At 43.2% G+C, this 20,035-nt stretch overlaps 1 protein-coding gene across 9 annotated transcripts in view; it reads left to right on the plus strand.

Moving 5' to 3' along the window:
- IL16 (interleukin 16) overlaps positions 1-20,035 on the plus strand; it is an 88,151-nt gene that overhangs the window by 55,761 nt on the left and 12,355 nt on the right. For 6 of the 9 annotated variants that reach the window (XR_016439274.1, XM_090028497.1, XM_090028495.1 and 3 more), the window contains 9 exons: positions 3,199-3,309; positions 5,099-5,213; positions 6,061-6,134; positions 6,221-6,437; positions 7,666-7,783; positions 11,500-11,632; positions 14,649-14,736; positions 16,075-16,556; positions 19,719-19,860. Coding sequence is in view for 8 of the 9 variants with exons in the window: in XM_090028497.1 (XP_089884623.1) it covers positions 3,199-3,309; positions 5,099-5,213; positions 6,061-6,134; positions 6,221-6,437; positions 7,666-7,783; positions 11,500-11,632; positions 14,649-14,736; positions 16,075-16,556; positions 19,719-19,860 (1,480 nt within the window). In the remaining variant the exon portion in view is untranslated. The remainder of the gene's footprint in view (positions 1-3,198; positions 3,310-5,098; positions 5,214-6,060; positions 6,135-6,220; positions 6,438-7,665; positions 7,784-11,499; positions 11,633-14,648; positions 14,737-16,074; positions 16,557-19,718; positions 19,861-20,035) is intronic. The other 3 variants (XM_090028500.1, XM_090028499.1, XM_090028501.1) reach the window with 3 other exon arrangements.

A 20,035-nucleotide genomic window follows, 5' to 3' on the forward strand; every position in this document is an offset into this window, starting at 1 on the left:
CAGCAAACTACTGCCCCTCCACTTGCCCTATGCAGGGTTTTGTAGTTACACATGGATCCACAGAGGCCCCTTCTTCATTTCACCCTGAACACATGTAAGTGTGTAAAGTTAGCAGAGAGTGCACTAGCACAACCAGCCCTCAACCAGGGGATTAGCTCTGGGTATGGACAAACGTATCCCTTAGTCACTTTGAAAGGGAAGGGGAGCTGTTTCTCTGGAACCCACATCAGCTGTTACCATCTGTCTGCATGATCCTATAGTGTTAGTGAAAAGTGGAGTAATGCTAACTTTGGCCTTGAAGAAAGACGGGTTAAAGTTGTACTGTGTTTTTCCTACACCTGCATCACTATAGCATCATGCAGATGTAACACTGGCATCATAACAGTTTACACTGTTATCCTTTGATATTAATTGCTACATCTGTCTACATCCCCTCTGGTATGGCTAATCTGTCCTGCTGGCCACATGTAAGTAGTATGGAGCTTCTGCTAGAAGAAGTGCCCTTCCTCAGTGAGATAAATTTCAGCCTTGGTGAGTTTATACCTTTCTCTTAGTACATCCTTCAGATCCCTAACAGGGATATAGTCCCTCATCTGAGAGATAAATAATCCATACCACTGATAGACACATGCGTATCAGAGCATATTTGTGGCCTGGCCCAGACATCTCCTGGATCCTCACTTTCTCAGCTCTGTGCTGAGTGAATGTTCATGTAATGCTCAAGGCTTATTTCCTGACATATGTAAAAGCAGATTTCTTGGCTGGGATCCTGAGCACTAGATTGCCCCACACCTGTTAGTTTCACTTTATTGCATAAACAAATTTGTAGAAAATCCAAACTTGCTCAGAGTTTCATTGTTAATGCATCTGGCCCTGCTGAACTTTATGTAAATTTAGCCTAGGGTAATAACTCAACCGTGTGCTTAAATTAGCATTGCAATATCCACTCTATAATGTTCAAACAGGAGGGGACTTCATTATGTGTATCACTATAGACTCTTATTAAAATTCATCGCGTCTCATGCGGTGAAGGAAGTGGTCTGTCTGTAAACTGTTATTGCCTTCTCACCATTTATATTCAACAAAAAGTAACTCCTACTTCTTACATTAATCAAGGGGGAGCATTCTACGCTGTCATTTAACAACAATACATAGCACTTTAAATCTTCAATGCACTTCTGGAGGCATTGACTAAAAGTATACTATAAAAGGCACTATATTATTGGTTACTATAATTTTCACCATTTTATGAACAGCAAAACTGAAACACCAAAAACGTGTGACATGTCTGCATATACAGAAATAATCAGCAACAAATATAGGATCAGGAATAAGAATTTAACATTCTTACTGCAGTCTTTAGACCATCCCTGTTATGACCCTGATGTCCAAAAGCACAAATACCTTGGCAAAAATGTGCATTTAAAGTAATCCACACCACTAATATTAGTAGGGCCTAGACTCTCATCTGACACCAAGTAAATAAAGAGTGCAGTTTGTTCCATTTGTATGCATATCAGATTATTGCTTAATTCACTTAACTACATAACACACTAGCCCTAATTTTGGCTTATTGCTTACATTTTATGAAACACCAGCTACCCCCTTTTGGTTAAATGCACAAGCACTTTATTATGCACAGGGATTCTTCAGCCTACTTTGCTGAATTTTTTTACTTTGAAATATAATTGAGTAATTATGGAAATTGAGGGAGAGCTGTCATTTCCAAGCCTTCTAAAGCGCCGTGAGAAACAAGGGTGTGTATAGAAGTTGCTTTTTTTGCCATTTAAAGCACTTTATTGCCATGACTTAACAGAAGTGCAGAGCTTTACAGCACTTTAAAATGGATACAGAGCTGTAAATTAATCCTTGTTAAATGAGGTATTAAATTTGAAGCACTGTATTTTACAGCATTTTAGCAACCTACAGTGTTTTAAATAACTTCTGTAAGCTGGTCAAATTTCTGACCAGTGGAGAAGCCCAGGAGGCTGCAAAGCACCCCCTGCCTCCTAGCCTGGAAAGTGCAGGGAGGCTGAGAGGCCCCCTCCACCAAACACTGTCACATTTAAGAGCACTGCAACTTTTATAGCACTATAAAGTGCTTTAAATTACAGCACTGTAAAACATGCACAGAGCACTTCTGTACCCATCCCAGCAAGGAAACAAGTCTTGAAAAAGTATGAGCTTCTTTAGGCTATACCCTACTTGTCAGATGTTGTAAATAGACTTGCAGAGAGCAGGGGTACTTAATAGAAAGGAATCAAGTTATTTAAATATTCTCTGACCCTGCTTTCTGCATAACTTCAGACTAACAAGGCTAACTACCTCTAAGTCTCAATGAAGTGCAAAGTATTTTGCACAGGCTATTCCTTGGGATTGTTTACACTCTGCACAGGTAAGGGCAGACTCACAGGAAGTGCATGGTCTCAAGGCCTTGCACCTGACTGGAGTACACTGTACATTACAAATCTAAGAAAGAATTATAGTTGCTGAGTATATAAACAATTGTAGCAATGTTATCCTGTTGTAACCATGATGATCCAGATAGCATGTAAGATGCAGATTTATCTGCTAATATCTTTCTTGCTGGGAGAGAGGTTTGGTATGTTTTTCAGACCCCAAATGCTCAGACCTGATGTGGGGTGTTTTGTGCCCCCATGATTGTCTTTTACAACAGGTTTACCAACTTTATAACTGGTCTAATAAAATATATTACTCATATAATTTTAGTGGGCTTAGAATAGCATATAGGCACATCCTCAGGGTTTAGTCTTAGTATCCTGTGCATTTGAAAAACTACAGAAGTACGGGCTTCGGATTCAGACAATTCTGCTTGTGGGAATGTCATAGTTCTATTAAGAGTGCATTGTTTCTGTACAGCATTCAGAAATCACGACCCATATAGTCATCCTGGGGATTTTCACACATTGTCACGTTTCAGTTAAAAGCCCCTGCTCAATAGAAACACTTCCTTGAAAAGTGAATAGAACAATAGACACATAAACATGAGGATTACTTTACTAATGGTATATTTAAAATAATCAAATATAAGGAGAGAAGATTGAAACATAGGATTATAGGGTTGGATAAGGTCTCCACTGGGACACTGAATTCAGTCCCCAAACCAGTCGTGTGTGTTCATCTGCTATGTATGAGACTGCCTGGAACTCCACTCAAACCATTGTTTTCTGTTTGCAGCCTGTTTCAAGACCTTCTAGATCACTCAGCAGTGCTCAGTTAATGCATGCATCTTGCAGTTCCCAAGCATCTGTAATCTCAAACATTGTTTTGATGAAAGGCCAAGGAAAGGTGAGATGCTTCTACGTACCATGTAATCAGTACCATGATTAAAATGTTCACTGTTTTGTCAGGTATAAACTTCACTATCAAATGGGCAGGGAAGCTGGTAAAAGGATATCAAGCCTTTGGGTTACCAGTTCAAATCCATCTGTAGGCAGGAGTGAACAAAAAGTCATCACCATCTGTTGGCTCTCTGGTAGTCATCTGAGACCTGTAAGTGGTAGTCACAGTTAGTTGCTACTGAATATATCCAAATCATGTGACTGATATTCCTTGACACCCTTGGCAGTTTTAACAGAGAGGACAAGGCCTGAATGGGCACTTTTATACGTGCTCCAAGGTGGGAGTAGGGCGTGCTTTAATTAGAACGGCTCTGAGAACTGCTCTAATTAAAGCACCACAGTGTCTCATGTATCAGTGTTCATGCGCTCAAAAATGGTGGCAGGGTTGCTTGAACTAAAGTTCATTCAATGAGCTTTAGTTAAAGGCCCCCCACTGCCCTTTTGAAGCATGGAGACGCTGATACACAAGACATGGAGGCTGTCTGGAGCACGGTATTTACAATGCTTCAGCAGACTTGACTAATCGAGTCTGCTCTGACGTGCTGTAATTACATCTACAGGCATCCAATAAGCTTATCACTTCTATAGCTGTTTCTTTCATGTCAGGGCTGAATAGCGGACTATCCTATCTATGCCGCATCAGACCTGTGAGTGAATAACAGCTTTTATTCAGCTCCTTTCCTAAGCCTCAACACAACAAAACTAACAGTTTGGTTGTATCCTCTTACCTGTTGAGGGCAGACTGCAAGGTGCCAGCTGCCCTCAACTAGCTGAGAGTCTTGTTTTCTGCTCTGGTCTGATTCTGAAGGGGAAAGAAGTTTGATCATCCATCAAATCACATATAGGCAAATAAGACTTCATTTATAAATACAGAGTATCACAGAAAATAGGGCTGGAAGAGACCTCAGGAGGTTATATGCTAGTTTGAACCCCTATTGAAGGCAGAATCATTACTGCCTAAACCATCTCATCCAAGTGAGAGAGAAAATAGTTGCATTTCCAATTAAAAAGGGGAAGTGGGTATGCTGTCTCTTTCTGGCTCCATATTTGCATTAGCACATGCAATTAGTTTTCACTGACTTTCATTTGCAACCTGGGATGCATAAATAGAGAATATGGAAGCTAAAAGCTTAAACACGGGCTTTTAGGCTTGTAAATGCCCTAATAAAGATCAAACTTATTTCTAAATAACAGTGTTGATGACAGATCTGACTGAGAATCATTCTGTGAAGTGCAATAAAATACAAAAATATTATTTATCACCTAGGTTATGGTAGCACTTGAGAGTCCTAGTTATGGATCTGGCCCTAGTACAATTTCAGAACATCCCTCATAAGTTAATAGGAATAAAATAATGCCACAACATGCTCAGATCATTCTTGTATCAAAAGCATTTCAAGAAGTGGTGGGGAGGGGGGAAACTGAGGTGAAAAGAAGTTTCTTCACTTACTCAAGATCCCATGTTGCATCAATGGCAAAGTGGGTAATTAGAGTGTAGACATAAGGAGTGTAAATATGTGCTAACCATTGTGCCTGATTTCGTCAGAATATTTTCAAACATCCATTGCATTTTTCAGAATCAGATCAATTTGCTTTGTTTTACATATTTTTAATGTATGGACACATGTTCACTATATCATTCTGACAATTTATATTGCCCGCATAACGTTATACCACAGAAAACAAACCAAGATGTGAAATAAGCATGGGCACTGTCTCTCTCCTCTGCAAATTAGGGTCTGGGTTTCAGCATTGTCGGAGGGAAGGACAGTATTTATGGACCTATAGGCATCTACGTTAAGACTATCTTTCCAGGTGGAGCTGCTGCTGCTGACGGGAGGTTACAAGAAGGTGAGAAGTTACTAAAACATCTTTGGAATGATTTTTCAGGACCTTTAAAATATTTTAGTAAATATGTAAAACAGACCTTTAAAATGCATAGCAAAGAAGAATCACATGGCTTGAGGGGCTGGTGACATAAGGTCAAAACTCCAGCTCAAGTATTTTGTGAATGATGAGGTGATTTCATTCCATTCCAACGTGGCAAGTGTCCACAATTTGAAGAAGGGGACTTGATGCCAGAAAGCTTGGCTAACATTCCTCCCACCTATATGGTTGATCCAATAAAAAATATCACCAAAACACTCTTGTTTCTTGCATATTTCCTAGACCATCACAGCTACAACAACACTCCAACCCTATCACGGCCTAATTGGCATGGTATGTATGGTTGCAGACTCAGAAGGGAGGCTAGCAAATGCCATGTTCTTTCTGGGCATTTATAAATAGATCTGATGACAGAGATCAATATTTTTGCTATTTTTGTACCATCTTTTCAGCGTAATTGCAAAGCTTTTGACATGCTCTGCCTATTCATTACTCTGTAAAATGTAATAAGCTAAGCTTCTCCAGCAGCTGCAAAGAGTCCTACCCTAATCAACTGTGGGCAAATTGTCAAGTGGGCAAATTGAGTTCTCTTATTTGTAAAAAGGTACAGCACACCATATTTATTATAGCAGTAGTATAATACTACTAATGGGCCTTATCTGGATCCATTAAAATCAATGAGAGGTGAGTTAGCCTCTAAACGGTATTTTTTCATCTGCATGCATTACTGCCTTTGCCTCAAGGCAAGACTATTTTGGGATCATTTGTGTCTCAATTAGTAATGCAATTTTATTTTTCCTTTTCAAAACAGGTGATGAAATTCTGGAACTGAATGGAGAATCGATGTATGGATTAACGCATTATGATGCTTTACAAAAATTCAAGGTTATGCCTTCTCTTCCCAGCACAATTTCTGTCTTTGCACATGTGTGGGAGAACTCACCCATTCATTTTTTTTGGTTCGTTTCTAGCAGGCGAAAAAGGGTCTTCTCACACTTACAGTCAGGACAAGCCTCAGCACACCTCATTCTGCCTCTAGCTATCAATCGTCCCAATTATGCCGGTCACTGAGCGCTAGCACATGCATAACCAAGGAAAACAGCTCCTTCAGTTCGGAAGGTACAACGTTCTCATTAATGACCACAAAACCCAATGACAGGGTCATAATGGAAGTTACCCTCAACAAAGGTAAGTGGTAAAATAAAGGGCATGCTCACAACCAAGCTGCTGAGTCACAGACTGGTGGCTTGGTTAGTTTCTGCCTGTCTCTTCTCACTTTATCCTAATCCCTCATCTAGTTTTTAGAGATTTTCTTTTTTAAATGCCCCATTTAGAACTCAGTTCCTGAAAAGGATGGCAGCAATCCATCAAAGGTTGGCATTTGCCTACCGTATTTCCACAAGCGCCAATCAATCTTTTTTTGTGTGGCTAGGTCACTAAACTTATTCCGAACAAGGAATTCAGAGCCCCGTCTTCTCCCCTAATTAAGCGCATTGCCCACTCTCATTCTTAATTATTTAAACGTTATAATTCAACTGATTTATGACTTAGTAACACATAGAAACATGTGCATATAAAACATGCATTTCTTTTGTCTCTTCCCGCAGCTGCTTTGTTTTTCTATTTATAAACAATTATCACAGGTGTTGGCAGAATGACTTAGGGCGTAGACAGATGTAACATTTGTTCTGTTCCAAGCACGTATTAAATGCCCCAAAAGGTGAGGGACCAGACATTATCAGCCAATAACATTCACAATATTCACGTATTCTGCCTCAAAACTGATCCCAGATGAAACAGGAAGAACTTGGGAAGCCCTTCACCATGATCCGCTTTATGTTATACTTGCACTCTTCTTTATACTTTAGAACAAGGGCATCGAGATAAAGAACACAAGTAAAGATGCCGTGACACAAGCGTATGACTCACCTACGAGGTGGTAGCAGTTCTAAGAGACAAATGGCTGCTCCCTGCAAAGGGGATGAGTTCTTAGAAATCTCAAGCTGCATGAAACAGAGAAAGAGAGAGAAAGTGTCAAGCCATGCACAAACATCACATCTCAATTCTTCTCTCTCCTTCTGTTGTTCTTTCCCCCTGTACAGGGATTTGGGATACAGTGTATATGAATGAGATTTTTTGCAAAATAAGGCTGTAGTGTGCTGTATCTGTGATACGCTACCAACGAATTATGAACCAAATGTTGAAACCAGCAAAACTTTATTTATGTATCTGCCACTTAACGAATAAAAAACTTCTTCATTTGCATGTGCGAAATACATAAATACATGTGGCTTAGTTTTGCACTGGCAAGCTTTGTGATATAGTGTAGAACCAGTGTTCTCCAGTTGATCTGATGTGCGCATTTTAAACACATTTCGTAATGTATTTCATAACAGATCTTAACAAATTATTTCAGAGCCTGGGGTTGGCCTAGGAATTGGCTTGTGCAACATCCCTTACTTCCAGTGTATTTCGGGGATATTTATCCATACACTCTCACCGGGGTCCGTGGCTCATATGGATGGGAGACTCAGGTATGCCAACTGCATGTTCCATCAAAAAACTTTTTAGACTCGCCTGACAAATAAGCCTGGCCCTTTCAGATGGAGCTCTTGGGCCTGTCCTGTTGATGCACTGCAAACTGCATGTGGCGCATGCGCACTTGTGAACCCAGCGTCAAAAAAACCCACCACTGGAAAAAAGCAGTGTGGCACATACGGCAGCAGCAAGCACTGCCAAAAGAAAGCCTGGCTGGCAGCCAGAGCCATGTGCCCTTTCTGGTGGCGCATGCTACTGCCCTGTGCACCGTACTGCTTTTTTTCAGTGGTGGAGGTTTTTTTTTTGCTCTGACCAGGCTTCAAGCAGCCCGTTTGGTGCTGCTGCTGCCTTGGGAGGCCCCCAGAACCCCAGGTAAGGGTGCTGGCCCCAACCTCCCCTCCCCTATCCGGGTCACTTTGCCACATGCTGGAGCATGCGTGCAGGGCATGCTGAGGGACAAATAGCAGCCTCACAAATATGTGCGGCTGCTATTTGTCCCATGAGAAACACATGCCCCTGCATGCGCATGCTTGTCAGGACAGGCCCTTGTCTCCACATGCTGGTGGGTCAGTGCTTGGAGCACAGGTATGGGATGAAGCTGGGAGGAAATAGGACAGTAAGGCATCCAAATGAGAATGGAGAATTAAGAGAACAGAACTAAGAGCGACTAAACATTGACACGATCTGTCCTGGTGCCAAATGCTGTCCTTTCAAAATTAAAGCTATCAGAGGGGTTCCAGTAGCATCCATGGTTACTTCATTTCCTCTCTTCTAAAAAGCATTACTAGTTGATCTGTATAGGCACAACCCATAGCCAACTCCTCTGCTTCCATCTGTTCCACTATCCTTGTGCATGGACCCTGCACAACCTCCATGTTGCACAACTCCCAAAATCCTATTTCCCATGGCACAATGCAAATCATTTAGCTGGAGTGATGTTTACTAGGGCTGTGTGAAACAGCACAGTTTTGTTTTGACTTCTGTTTTGCAGTTTCAACGGGACAGTGTTTCGTTTTGCGTTTTGTTTAATTTCAGAAGCACTATTCTGTTTCATTTCATCAAAACTGTTTCGCTGTTTCAACACCGTTTCAACATTTTGCCCATAGACTATAATGGGGAAGTATGAAACGACCTATAACTTTGTCATTTCCTGCCCGATTCAAATGCAACACGCAGGGAGGGTAGCCCCTTCTGAGAGCATGAAGCCTGCCAAGTTTCAAGGAGATAGGTATAGAGGTTTCTGGGAAACTGCACCTCAAACTGTTCAAAGCAAACCTTGTGACTTGCCGGCACCGGCAGCCTCCTGTCACCTGGCCGGCAGATCTGGTGGCTTGCACCCCCGGGACAGATGCAGGGCTGTGCCAGACTCCTCCCAGGGGTGTGGGATCCTGATCTGTGTGCCAGATGAGAGGAGGCTGCTGCTGCTGCCTGAGACCACTTTACCCAGTGCTGAGCACCAGCTCATAACCCGCCACCACTGCTAGCTTGGGCCCTGTGACAGCTCCAGGCTCACCCGTTGGGGCTGAGCTGCGGCAGCAGCACCTGGGCAGAAGCTGCTGCTGGGTACAGAGGAAAGTGGCTCCCCTGCTCGCCCTGGCTGGGCAGTGCACCCACCAACTGGCGCCTGCTCTGCGCTAGGCTTCAGTGTGGCTGCTTCATCACCACCTCTGTGCTACGCTGGCGCTGGCCTTGGAGCATGGGCCCCCTGGTACAGGCAGGGGACCAGCATGCAGCCCTGACCCCGTGCACCCCGTGCTCACCTATGGGGAATGAGCTGGTGCCCAGCATGGGGGAAAAGTGTCTCCCTCCCTCCCTGTAGCCTAGCTGCTCACTGGGCAGTACAGGGGTGATGGTGAAGCAGCCCCACCACAGCCTAGCATGGCACGGGCTTTGGCCAGCAGCCACACCAAACACTCCCTGGCGGCAGCGAGCAGAGAGACCACGTTCATTTGTGCCCAGCAGCAGTATCTGCCCAGCTGCTGCTGCCACTCCTCAGCTCAGAGTCAGCACGGGGCCCAGGCTAGTAGCGGTGGCGGGTTATGAGCCGGTGCTCAGCATGGGGAAAAGTGGCTGCTCCTCCTCCCCGTGGCTGCTGCCTCATGCTGCAGCCACTCAGAGCCCATATGGGGCTGCCTGTGCTGGCTCTCTGGTGATGCTGCGGAGAGGCAGGGCAGCCCTTCCAAAGCTGTGGGTGACTGCACCACGGGACGCCGGCTATGGGGAGCAGGAGTGGCCACTTTTTCCTCCGCACTGAGCAACAGCTTGTTCCCCACCACTGCTGCTCACTCCAGTTTGTGGGGTGTGCAGGGTTGGGGTTGTGCTCTGTTCCCTACCTGTACTGCAGGGCTCAGGCAGGGGTACTGGGAGCGAGTGGGCACCCAGCACTGGTCCCAGGTGGCAGCAGCAGCCTCCTGTCATCCGACATGCAGATCGGGGGCTTGCCCGCACCCCCAGGGGGGCTGTGCCAGACTCCTCGCAGGGTGCGGGCCCCAATCTGTGTGCCGAACAACAGGAGGATGCTGCCTGGGGCCAGCAGCAGCACCAGTCTTCCTGGCCCTGGGCGCAGGCTGTGTCCAGCACTGGTCCTAGGCGGCAGCAAGCAGCAGCAGCCTCCTGTCATCCGGCATGCAGACCAGGGGCCCACACCCCAGGAGGAGTCCGGCACAGCCCCGCAGCCCCCCGGGGGTGCGGGCCCCTGGTCTGCATGCCGGATGACAGGAGGCTGCTGCTGCTGGTGGGGACCAGTGCTGAAGCCAAGTAAACCCAACTTCGAAACTTGAAACATTTCAAAACTTTCAAAACATTTTGAGTGCCCTTGTTTCATTTCAAAGCTGTTTCAAAGGCTTTTGTTTTGTTTAGATTTTACTGGTTTGAGCTCAAAATGCATCAGAACAGCTTCAAAATGAAACATCTGGCAAAATTTTGCACAACCCTTGAAGCTTACATTGCGTGCTGGAATTTACCAGGTAGGCTCTGTGACCTTCGGCTTCTGCTGGAATGGCAAGAGTTAGAGTTGGGCAGAAAGCACGAATTTCAACAAACCTTTCTTTGGTTGAATGTCTATTATTTTACACCTAAACGTCACCACAGCTTTTCGGTGAATGTTAGTAACCCTTATCACCAATGTGTCAGTTTGGAATGGAAGGCAGGGCAGAGAAAGTATGAGATATTTGCACAAGGGGCAATGTTTCATTTCTTTATGAAAGACTTAGAGAGCCAAACTGTAGACAAAGATAGATGTCAGAGGCCAGTCTCTAAAAGTGTATTTGTAATGAGTTATTTTCCTATATCGAGTGTAAAGGACAGCTACTACATTGTTCCTTCTGACTTTTAAATGCAATGCAGCTTTAAACACGCAGCAAGTGAAATGTCACACTGGTGGCAGGAAGGAAGATGTGGGTGAAAACAGCAGACGACTGTGAAAAACAGTTTTGTGCCTTGTTTCTGTCACGTCTTTAGAATACAAAATGCACATTGCTCCAACTACAGGGACCTCCTATTCATGCAGACTGGAACAATGAGCTATATGTCCAATCCCTTTCTATTTTCTGACTGAGGCCCTGATGAGATACCCTAATTTAATCTTGATCATGCTGGAGCTCAGCCATGTGAATGTCCATCTTGTGTAGTAAAAGTCACACTGAGCCCATATGTTAGAAAAACCAGTGTAGTTTGTTACCATCCTCTCATTGGATTTTTCATCCCTTTATAGGTGTGGAGATGAAATCCTAGAAATTAATGAAGCGGCTGTCCAAAACATGACACTTAATGAAGTTTATGCTGTTCTAAGCCACTGCAGTCCTGGTGCTGTACAGATTATTATTAGCAGACACCCAGATCCGCAGGTAGCATTCTACATTTTTCTGCTTCTGAATACAGCAAATATTGCAGAACAAAGGCTGGTATTGGTAGTAAAAACTACAAATAACCCTGGCAATTATTATCAAGAGGAACAACATATACTGGTGCCCTTCCATGCAGTAACACTGCAAGTACCTGAGAGGTACAGAACAAGGTGCAAACGTGAGAGATTAAAAATTGTAATTGTGTGCTGGCTTGTGTAGAGACATTTTAGATGAGAGCCACTGGACAGAAAGTCTCACAGGAAAGTGAATGAATATGGTACAGAAATCTTCATAGTTCGGTGGTGTTGGAACGATGTTGTAGCCATGATGGTCTAGGAATCATATGAGAGACAAGGATTTTAGTGAGTGAAATCTTTTATTGGAACAACTACGTGGTTAGGATAAAATCAGACAAGCTTTTGAATAGAAGGGCACTTGTACACGACACAGGGCTTTAATTCTCCCTAAAGTGAAGCGATGTTTTTAAAAAAACACCACTTCACTTTAGGGAGAATTAAACCCCCATGTCATGTACGCACCCTTACCTGCCTCTTTGGTGGCGGGGAGGGGAGAGCAAGCTGCTGGCAGACCTAGTGGTCCGTGAGCTATGGGGAGGGGGACTGAAGTTTCCCTCTGTGACAGCAGGGGCGCTCCCCAGGAGGCACCAGCCCACAGGCACCCGGCTGGGGCAGTCCTGGGGGCACCGCAGCCACAGAGGGAAGCACCAGGCCCCTATGCAGCTCAGACAGGCAGGCAGGCTCCAAGTGGGCAGAAGATCAGGCTTGCTGCTTTTTTTCCCCACTTCAGTGGAACCTGCCTTCCTGGGCTGCTGCCAAGCTGCCTGCAGGGGCTTCCTGCACAGCCCTTGAGCTGCACGGGACCTGTTGCTTCCCTCTGCGGCTTGGAGGTACTTCAGTTTGTTGCATCCCAAAGTCATTTAAGATGCACTACAATGCCAAGCATGCAAACAGCAGTGCAATTAATGCAGTGCAAAAGGGCACTTAAGCCACTCTAAAGTGTCATGTATAAATGCCCAAAGGTATCAAATTAAACTGCTGGTTTGTTTTTTTTAACTACATGGTGGGAAAATAGCTTAAATTAATGTGATTCACATTCAGTTCCTCGTATACATTTCCTCTTTCCCAACTCTTGGTTTTAAATTGGAAGTTTCATTTGAATGAGCTACAGATATTTTTATTTTCTAAAAAGCAAATATTGTACACTACTAAAAACTTGTTTCTGTATGCAATAGAATGAAGGCATTCAAAAGCTTTTCTAACTTTATCTTAAGTATGCAGTTGGCCCAATAAAATCACCACAAAAATATTTTCCTCTGCAATACAGAAACAAAATTTTAGGATTGTGCAATATTTGTTTAAAAAAAAAAATATTTGAAACTCATTCAAATGAAACTTCCCGTTTAGGACTAGGAACTGGAGAAGAGTAAATGTATACCAGGAACAGAATATGAACTTGAATAGCACTGATTAAAGCCACTTTACCCACTATACAGTTAAAAATAAAGTGTTTGATTTGACTGGCTTTTATCTAGCCAATTATTATCATTAGATTAATATGGAAGAGAAAAACAGTAGTGATGTACGAAGCTTTGGGTGGTGATATGATTCAGAGGAGATCCGGCTCAATTCGGTGGCTGAATCTCTGAATGCAGATTGAATCAGGGGACCAATCAAAAGGTCTGAATCAATTCAAAGCACTCTGAATCTTCAGAAAAGATTCGGAGAGGTTTGATGATTCGGACAGTCCCCAGTGGCTGCAGCAGGGAGCTGCAGTCAGACTCGGAGCAGGTAAGTACTAGGGATGGGGGAAGGGGGACCTGGGGGAGGGGGGAGGAAACCATGGGAGGACCCCTGCCAGCCCCCTGACCCCCAGCTTCCCCAGCCCCCCCCATGAGTGCCCCCCACCCCCAGCTCCTGGCCCTTGAAAGAAAAGCCCTGGTGCTCACTGGGTGCTGCCAGGCAGGGGGGTGATCCCCACTGCATGGGGGGTCTGCACAAGGCCCCCAACCCCACAATGCCTGCCCTGCCTGGGCCAGCTCTGGCCCTTTAAGAAAAAAAAAAAAAAAGCCAAGAAAAGCTCTGGGACTCACCACTCCTGCAGCAGCCTCAGGTTTCGGGGGGCTTGTGCAGAGCCTCCTACATGGTGGGGGGCAGTGAGGATCACCCCCCGCTGGCAGGAATGGTGAGTCCCAGGGCTTTTCTCATTGTTTTTCTTTTCTTAAAGGGCTGGACCTGGCCCAGGTGGGGCACCGGTGGGAGGGACTGGGGAAGCGAGGGGAGGGGGGCTTGTGCAGAGCCCCCCCCATGTAGCTTGGGGCAGTGGGGATTGCCCCCTGCCCAGCAGCACCTGGTGAGTTAGGGCTTTTTTTTCAGACAGCGGGGAGCTGGGGCAGGTGGGGCAGCCTTTGCTGGGCTGGGAGATTCAGAGATTCAGGAGCAGCCGAAATCTCTGAATCAGATTTGGCTGAATCAATTCGGGACAGTGATTTGAATCACCGAATCAAATCAGTGTCCCCTGAATCGGCCAAATCCAAATCAAATACTAGGTACTTCACACAAGCCTGAAAAATAGTAGACTTGTCTGATATTGTTTCTAGAAATGTTTCTGTATGTTCTACTAATATGCTTCATTTGCATGCAAAATGATAGGGAAATATGGTGTCAAAGCATACAATGGCAAATCGGGACTCCTGCATAGTATGGAATATAAAGCCTTCCATTTAGTCTTGAAAAATATATCTGATTTATCTAGTGTCAAGAAAAGCCACACATCTATTACATCAATCCAACACTTAGAATGATATGCATTAGTAATTAAGAGCCTACAGATCCTTCCTCACATATATATACCATGCTCACATGATTAAGCTGATGAATTTCAGAGGTTATTTGCCTGAGTTAAGGACCATTTCTGTGAGAATGGGTTTGTAGGAGTTGAGCACTAAATACTGTACAACAATCTTGTGATGAATTTATAATGATATGCTATTTTGTAGGTCTCTGAACAACAGCTAAAGGAAGCTGTTGTACAAGCCGTGGAGAATAACCGATTTGGAAGGGAAAGGCATCAATGGAGCACTGAAGGTAAGGGAATTAATTCAGTTGGCTGAGCTATTATGAGTTAGACTTGATAGAAATACAAAACTTCTGGGTATTGCCATAACCCCAAGCAACAAGTCAAGTAATCGAGAGCAGAAAAGGAAGACGAGGAAAGAGCATAGGTCAACATTACTGAAGTCCATTCTCAAACAAGTTGCTTGAGTGGTGTGAGAAGCTCAAGAAACCCAGCTTACCTCCCAAAATCCTGACATGTGGTCTCAGTTGCTTTTTCCCTCCCTTTTCTTGCTGCCTATCTGGTAAAAGTAAAAGCCATTTACCAGCAGCATGTGCATTACCAGATAGTCAGGTGACACTCGCTAAAACAGCATTAACTGTACAGAAGCACCAGGCCACTGGGCAACTGCCCTGCTCCTCCAGTCTACCATGGTAAACTCCATACTCTTTCTTTTCCAGCTCCCATAGATAGGCCTTTGAAGACACTTTACACGTACATTCTGCCTTTCGGATAAACACAGCAAGAGCAACGCCCTGCCAGCGGTGGGCACTAAATTGGGGTTCGCCCTCATGTGGGGTCAACTGCACATTTAGCTCTGGGAACAGAAAAGGAAGTGCCCCCAAGTCATCTGCATGTTTGAGAAATACCTCTGCTCAATTGATGGAGGAGCACCTCTGGGAGAGAAAGCATTCATTTAAAAGGAAAAAGTCGGAGACCTGAGACCTGAGGGTGGGAATGGATGATAAGTGGTATGCAGTGACCGCTAATAGAATAACTCTGCTGGGCCCTTTGCAGTGATTTTTATTTTAGTACTTACTTCGTATCAGTAACAGACAGGTCCTGCCTCTTCCCCAGTTTTTTTTCTCTTAATCATAAGGTTTCTTGTACAAAATTTCTTCAGTTGGTCTTCAACCCCATTGCTTCCAGTTGAAAGTATCTGAGCCATTGCCAGCAGGCAAAGCAGCCTACCTCTGAGTGAAATGAGGCTGCTATTCCCTTCATGGGCAAAGGCCTATGAGGTTGTGCATTAAGGCTACTTGCCAAGTTCCATAATATGGCACTATAAGGTAACAGTTTACAAGTCTGCATTCCTGTTATTCAACTCTTCTTTGTAAAAGGAAACAGGTTGAATCAATAGCAAAGTGTAGGAGAACAGGCCATATTTTTATGTCTTACTGAAGCAGGATTCCTTACTATACAAGCCTCTACAGATAGATTTACCCCTCTACATCCCTCCCGTATGCTAATCACATCTCCATACTCATGCAATGGTGTTTTGCAACAGATTAACTGAGGCTTAAAAGCAAATGAATTTGGGGATCTCTATTGATGAATACCATGTTTTATGTTTATGTTTCTGATAACAGGTGTCAAAAGACTAGAAACCAACTGGAATGGCAGATACCAATGTGAAAAAAATTACATTGAGAGAAACGTTACTTGTTGCAACCACAGATCTCAAAAGCTAATGACTCGTTCCAGTAGTGACAGTAGTTACAACCCCAGGTCATCTTGCAACAATGGTACTCCATACCAGCTGGCTGACCTGAAGGCAAGAGTACATAGCGTTGATGTACCAATTACCAGGCAACCTGGCTTGTTGTGTTCATCGTCTAGAACCAGCTTGGAGAACCAGTCCCCTCCCACTAGCAATGAAGGAAATCATCCCTCGCAGAGCATTAAAAAGTCTACAGAGATTCTTGTTAGAAAACCTAAATCATCAAAGCCCAAACCTCCACCAAGGAAGTATTTCAAACAAGATTGCACAGACAATGACCAGAGTAACACAGATGTGAACAAGAAGCCCGTACCACAAGATGATAGGAGTCCGTCTTCTACAAATGTTCAGGTAAAGAAAATTCTGCACAGTGATCAGAGGTTGATCTTTGTCAAGTTTCTTCTATTTGAAGACAAAATAATATGCACAGCAAAATCTGAACCTTGGTTGTATGACCCGTCCTCCCCGCCCCCCCCCCCAAAAATTAAAGCTACATGTCAGAGAAATGTTTTAATGCATTTATCTTGCACATCAGGAAACTTGTGCCCATATCCAAATAAAGAAAGGAGTGAGACTGCATCTGAAAATCTCACTGCAGTCCCCAAGTGAATATGCATCACCAACCCCAAACAATTCGGAGTATTGGGTAGGCTCTGCTTCCAAACTGAAACAGCAGTGTGTTGCACATCAGGATTGGAAGAGGCTGAACAGCTTATCGTCATACTCCTGCTCTTGATCACGAAGTTTATGCATCTCTGATTCACTTGTTCACAAGGTGCATGTCTACCCCACTTACTGTCATACTGATATGGTTACTCCCACCAGTCTAAATTCATAGAGCCAACATATTCCTTAAATAGTGAGACCAATGAATAGTGTGAACAATAACGTGGAGCCATTTTTGCATTAGCATATACATCAAAATAAATTAGCTAATATTAGGAGCAGTGGGAGATTTCTGCCCCAAGTCCCTTAATATAGGCCTAAATGACTAATACATGCAGATGAACTTTCTATGGGAGTTTTATCTAATTTTTGACTATTTATGCTTAACTGAAGTCTTTGAAAATTAAGTGGATTAGCTCTCACAGTTTGATTTATGTTTTGCCCATTCCCATTATGAATGGAATTAAAAGAAATATTATAATGAATTTGAATATGAGATGGATGAGAATTTTGTGTGGAAACCAAGTTGTGGTTTATCAAAGAAAAGGAATGCATTTTACCATGGGTTTAGAAATATGCCAGTAAAAATTAACAGAATTTAGAAACATGCAAAACAAGCCGAACTGAGCAAACAGTAGCTCGGGGCTTAGCACTGAAAAGAAATTTGTACAAGAGCACAGGCTTTGATCAAAATTACAGAATAAAGCTAGCTCATAAGGACACATCATTTATGATGGAGTGTAAGAGAAATGTATTCATGCACAAAAAGAACTGCTATAAAACCACTGGTGTTAAAATCTAAAAACAAGGGGGAAAAATAGGTTCTTGAAACCATATTTAACACACACAAATTTTTTTGAGCAGAGGAACATTGCAGTTCTTGGTTAAGATGCAGGTTTGAGTCTATGGTGATAAGAAAAACAAAAGAAAACCTGAGATCAAGATGCATGACAAAACGTTGAGCTTCACTAATGAAGCAGACTTCCCCAGAGAGACTTGTTCCTGGGTTTTAAGCTAATATATGCTCTGGGTACATGAAAAAGGAGGTTTCCCTTCAGATTGCATTTGAGAGTATTAGGAACAGATTTATTGCTTCCCTACATGTTATTTTCCTTTATTTCTCAAACATGCTACATGGCTCAGTTTGAGAAGTGCTGGCCAGGACTTTGTGCATGGTGCCTGCAGACGGTAAGGTTACTTTCTTCAAGTCAGAACTGTTTAGCTGAAATGTCTGAAATGTATGCTTTAAGTTGTCATTACTAATATCTACAGAACCCTGTGTCAAGAAGTAAGTAGATACCATCACTGCCAGCAAGGAGCACGCAGTCATCTAACCACATGCTCCTTGTGCCCTGAAATCACACTAGTCCTATCAGTGGAAGGACTAGTGAGATTTGGGGGCCCAAGGAGCTCACACTGCACAAGATCAGCCTCCCAATTGGAAGAACAATATCAAGCAACTTGCACTGCTTAAAATAAACATGACTAGGGATAATCTACTTTCATCCTCAGAGAAAATCTACCATTGTTCCTCTAATTATTTGCAATGTTATCATGGGGCATCAAGCAACAGATTACCTCACACTGAGTTGCAAGTTAGAAGATAATAGATTAAAAAGTCTGAGGAAGCCCTTCTTAGTACTAGAAATGAAGATGCTGCCTTATAGAAGGCCATTAGAAAATGTGTCCAGCTGGATGCTGCTAAGGCCAGTAGCAGTGGTCAGGACCTGAGAACTGGTCTCAATGGCCCAGGAAGGTCCTATGAAGTAAAATCCTATGAAGTTTCATAGATTTTTAGGGTCAGAAGGGACCTCAGTAGATCACCGAGTCCGACTCCCTGCCCTGCCCTTGGCAGGAAAGAGCACTGGAGTCAGATGGCACCAGCCAGGTGCTTGTCCAGTCTCCTCTTTAAGACCTCTAAGGCAGGGGGGAGCACCACCTCCCTTGCAAGCCCATTCCAGATTTGGGTAAATTTACCAGATTCTGGTAAGTTTACTATGGTCCTATGAAAAACTCCTTGATGGAATGGGGAATAGGAGGTATTAACTGTAGTACTAAGGGGAAACTGAGGAGTTGTCAGGGAGTTGATTTTTTTTGCTGAATAATCTCATTTTGTTTTCAATTTTTTCTCCCTCTCCTGCTTGTGTTTGGTTCCTTTAAATACTTCAACTCTGCCAGTTTGCAGTTCACAAAAATTTCTCAGAAGATTACAATACAGCAGATGGTAATACTGGTTTTACAAAGTAATCTAGTAATTTTAGAGCATCCACTAAGGGCTGCCTAGAGTAGCATTTACTGTGACCTCAAACAAAACCTCTGATTCTGTGTTTTCAATAAAAAGCAAGGGAAGAGCTCTGTGCATGAACTGAGTTTATTACAATTTTGTGTTTGAGGATAAAGAATCTACAAAGAAAGCATTGTATAAAATGAAGATGAAGGCAGTTCATTTTCTGGCTTTGCTTAACTGATTTGCACGAGATTACTTTAGGACTGGTTTTATAAAAATCTAAAATTATAGCAGGCAATCTCTTGGCTTGTTGTGGTGCAATTACACACAGAATGGCTTACAAAGCAACGAATCAATCTACATTTGAGAAGTTAATTATACCTCCTCATTTATAAGCTTACAGTAAACTATCTTGCCAATTTTCCTAAAACACAGAATAAATCCAATTTAATTGGATGTTTAACTGTTACTTCCTAACCAGAATAGAAAACTTGGCTGCCATTTAATATTTATTCTCATCTTAAAAACAAAATAATAAAGAGCATTTTTCTTTAGGCTCATATGCATAATGTGGTTTGTATAATTACATTCTGACACAGTTCTACTTCCTGTTTATTCAGCAGGAAACAGGAGACCTACTGCTACAGGGAAATAAAACAGTTATAACCCACAGCCTCTTTGCAACTCCTCTAGCACCAAGAGACACTGAACAGACAGTTGCATTTTCAGCAGATAGAGATCAAGTGAGGAAAGCAAACCCAGGTATGTTTCATTCCATTTATATACTAATACTAACAGCAAGTGTACTGTTACAAGTGTAAATAGTTGGGAGAATAAAATGAGATTCACATCCGTTTGAATTCATTTTTAAAAAATAGACTGCCACAAAATGGTATAGTTTAGGGTGAACAATCATAGGTGTAACAAAGTACACCAA

The sequence above is a fragment of the Crocodylus siamensis genome, chromosome 15 (genome assembly GCF_052110815.1).
Source record: "Crocodylus siamensis isolate JL-2025a chromosome 15, ASM5211081v1, whole genome shotgun sequence".
In the NCBI taxonomy this organism is placed as follows: domain Eukaryota; kingdom Metazoa; phylum Chordata; order Crocodylia; family Crocodylidae; genus Crocodylus; species Crocodylus siamensis.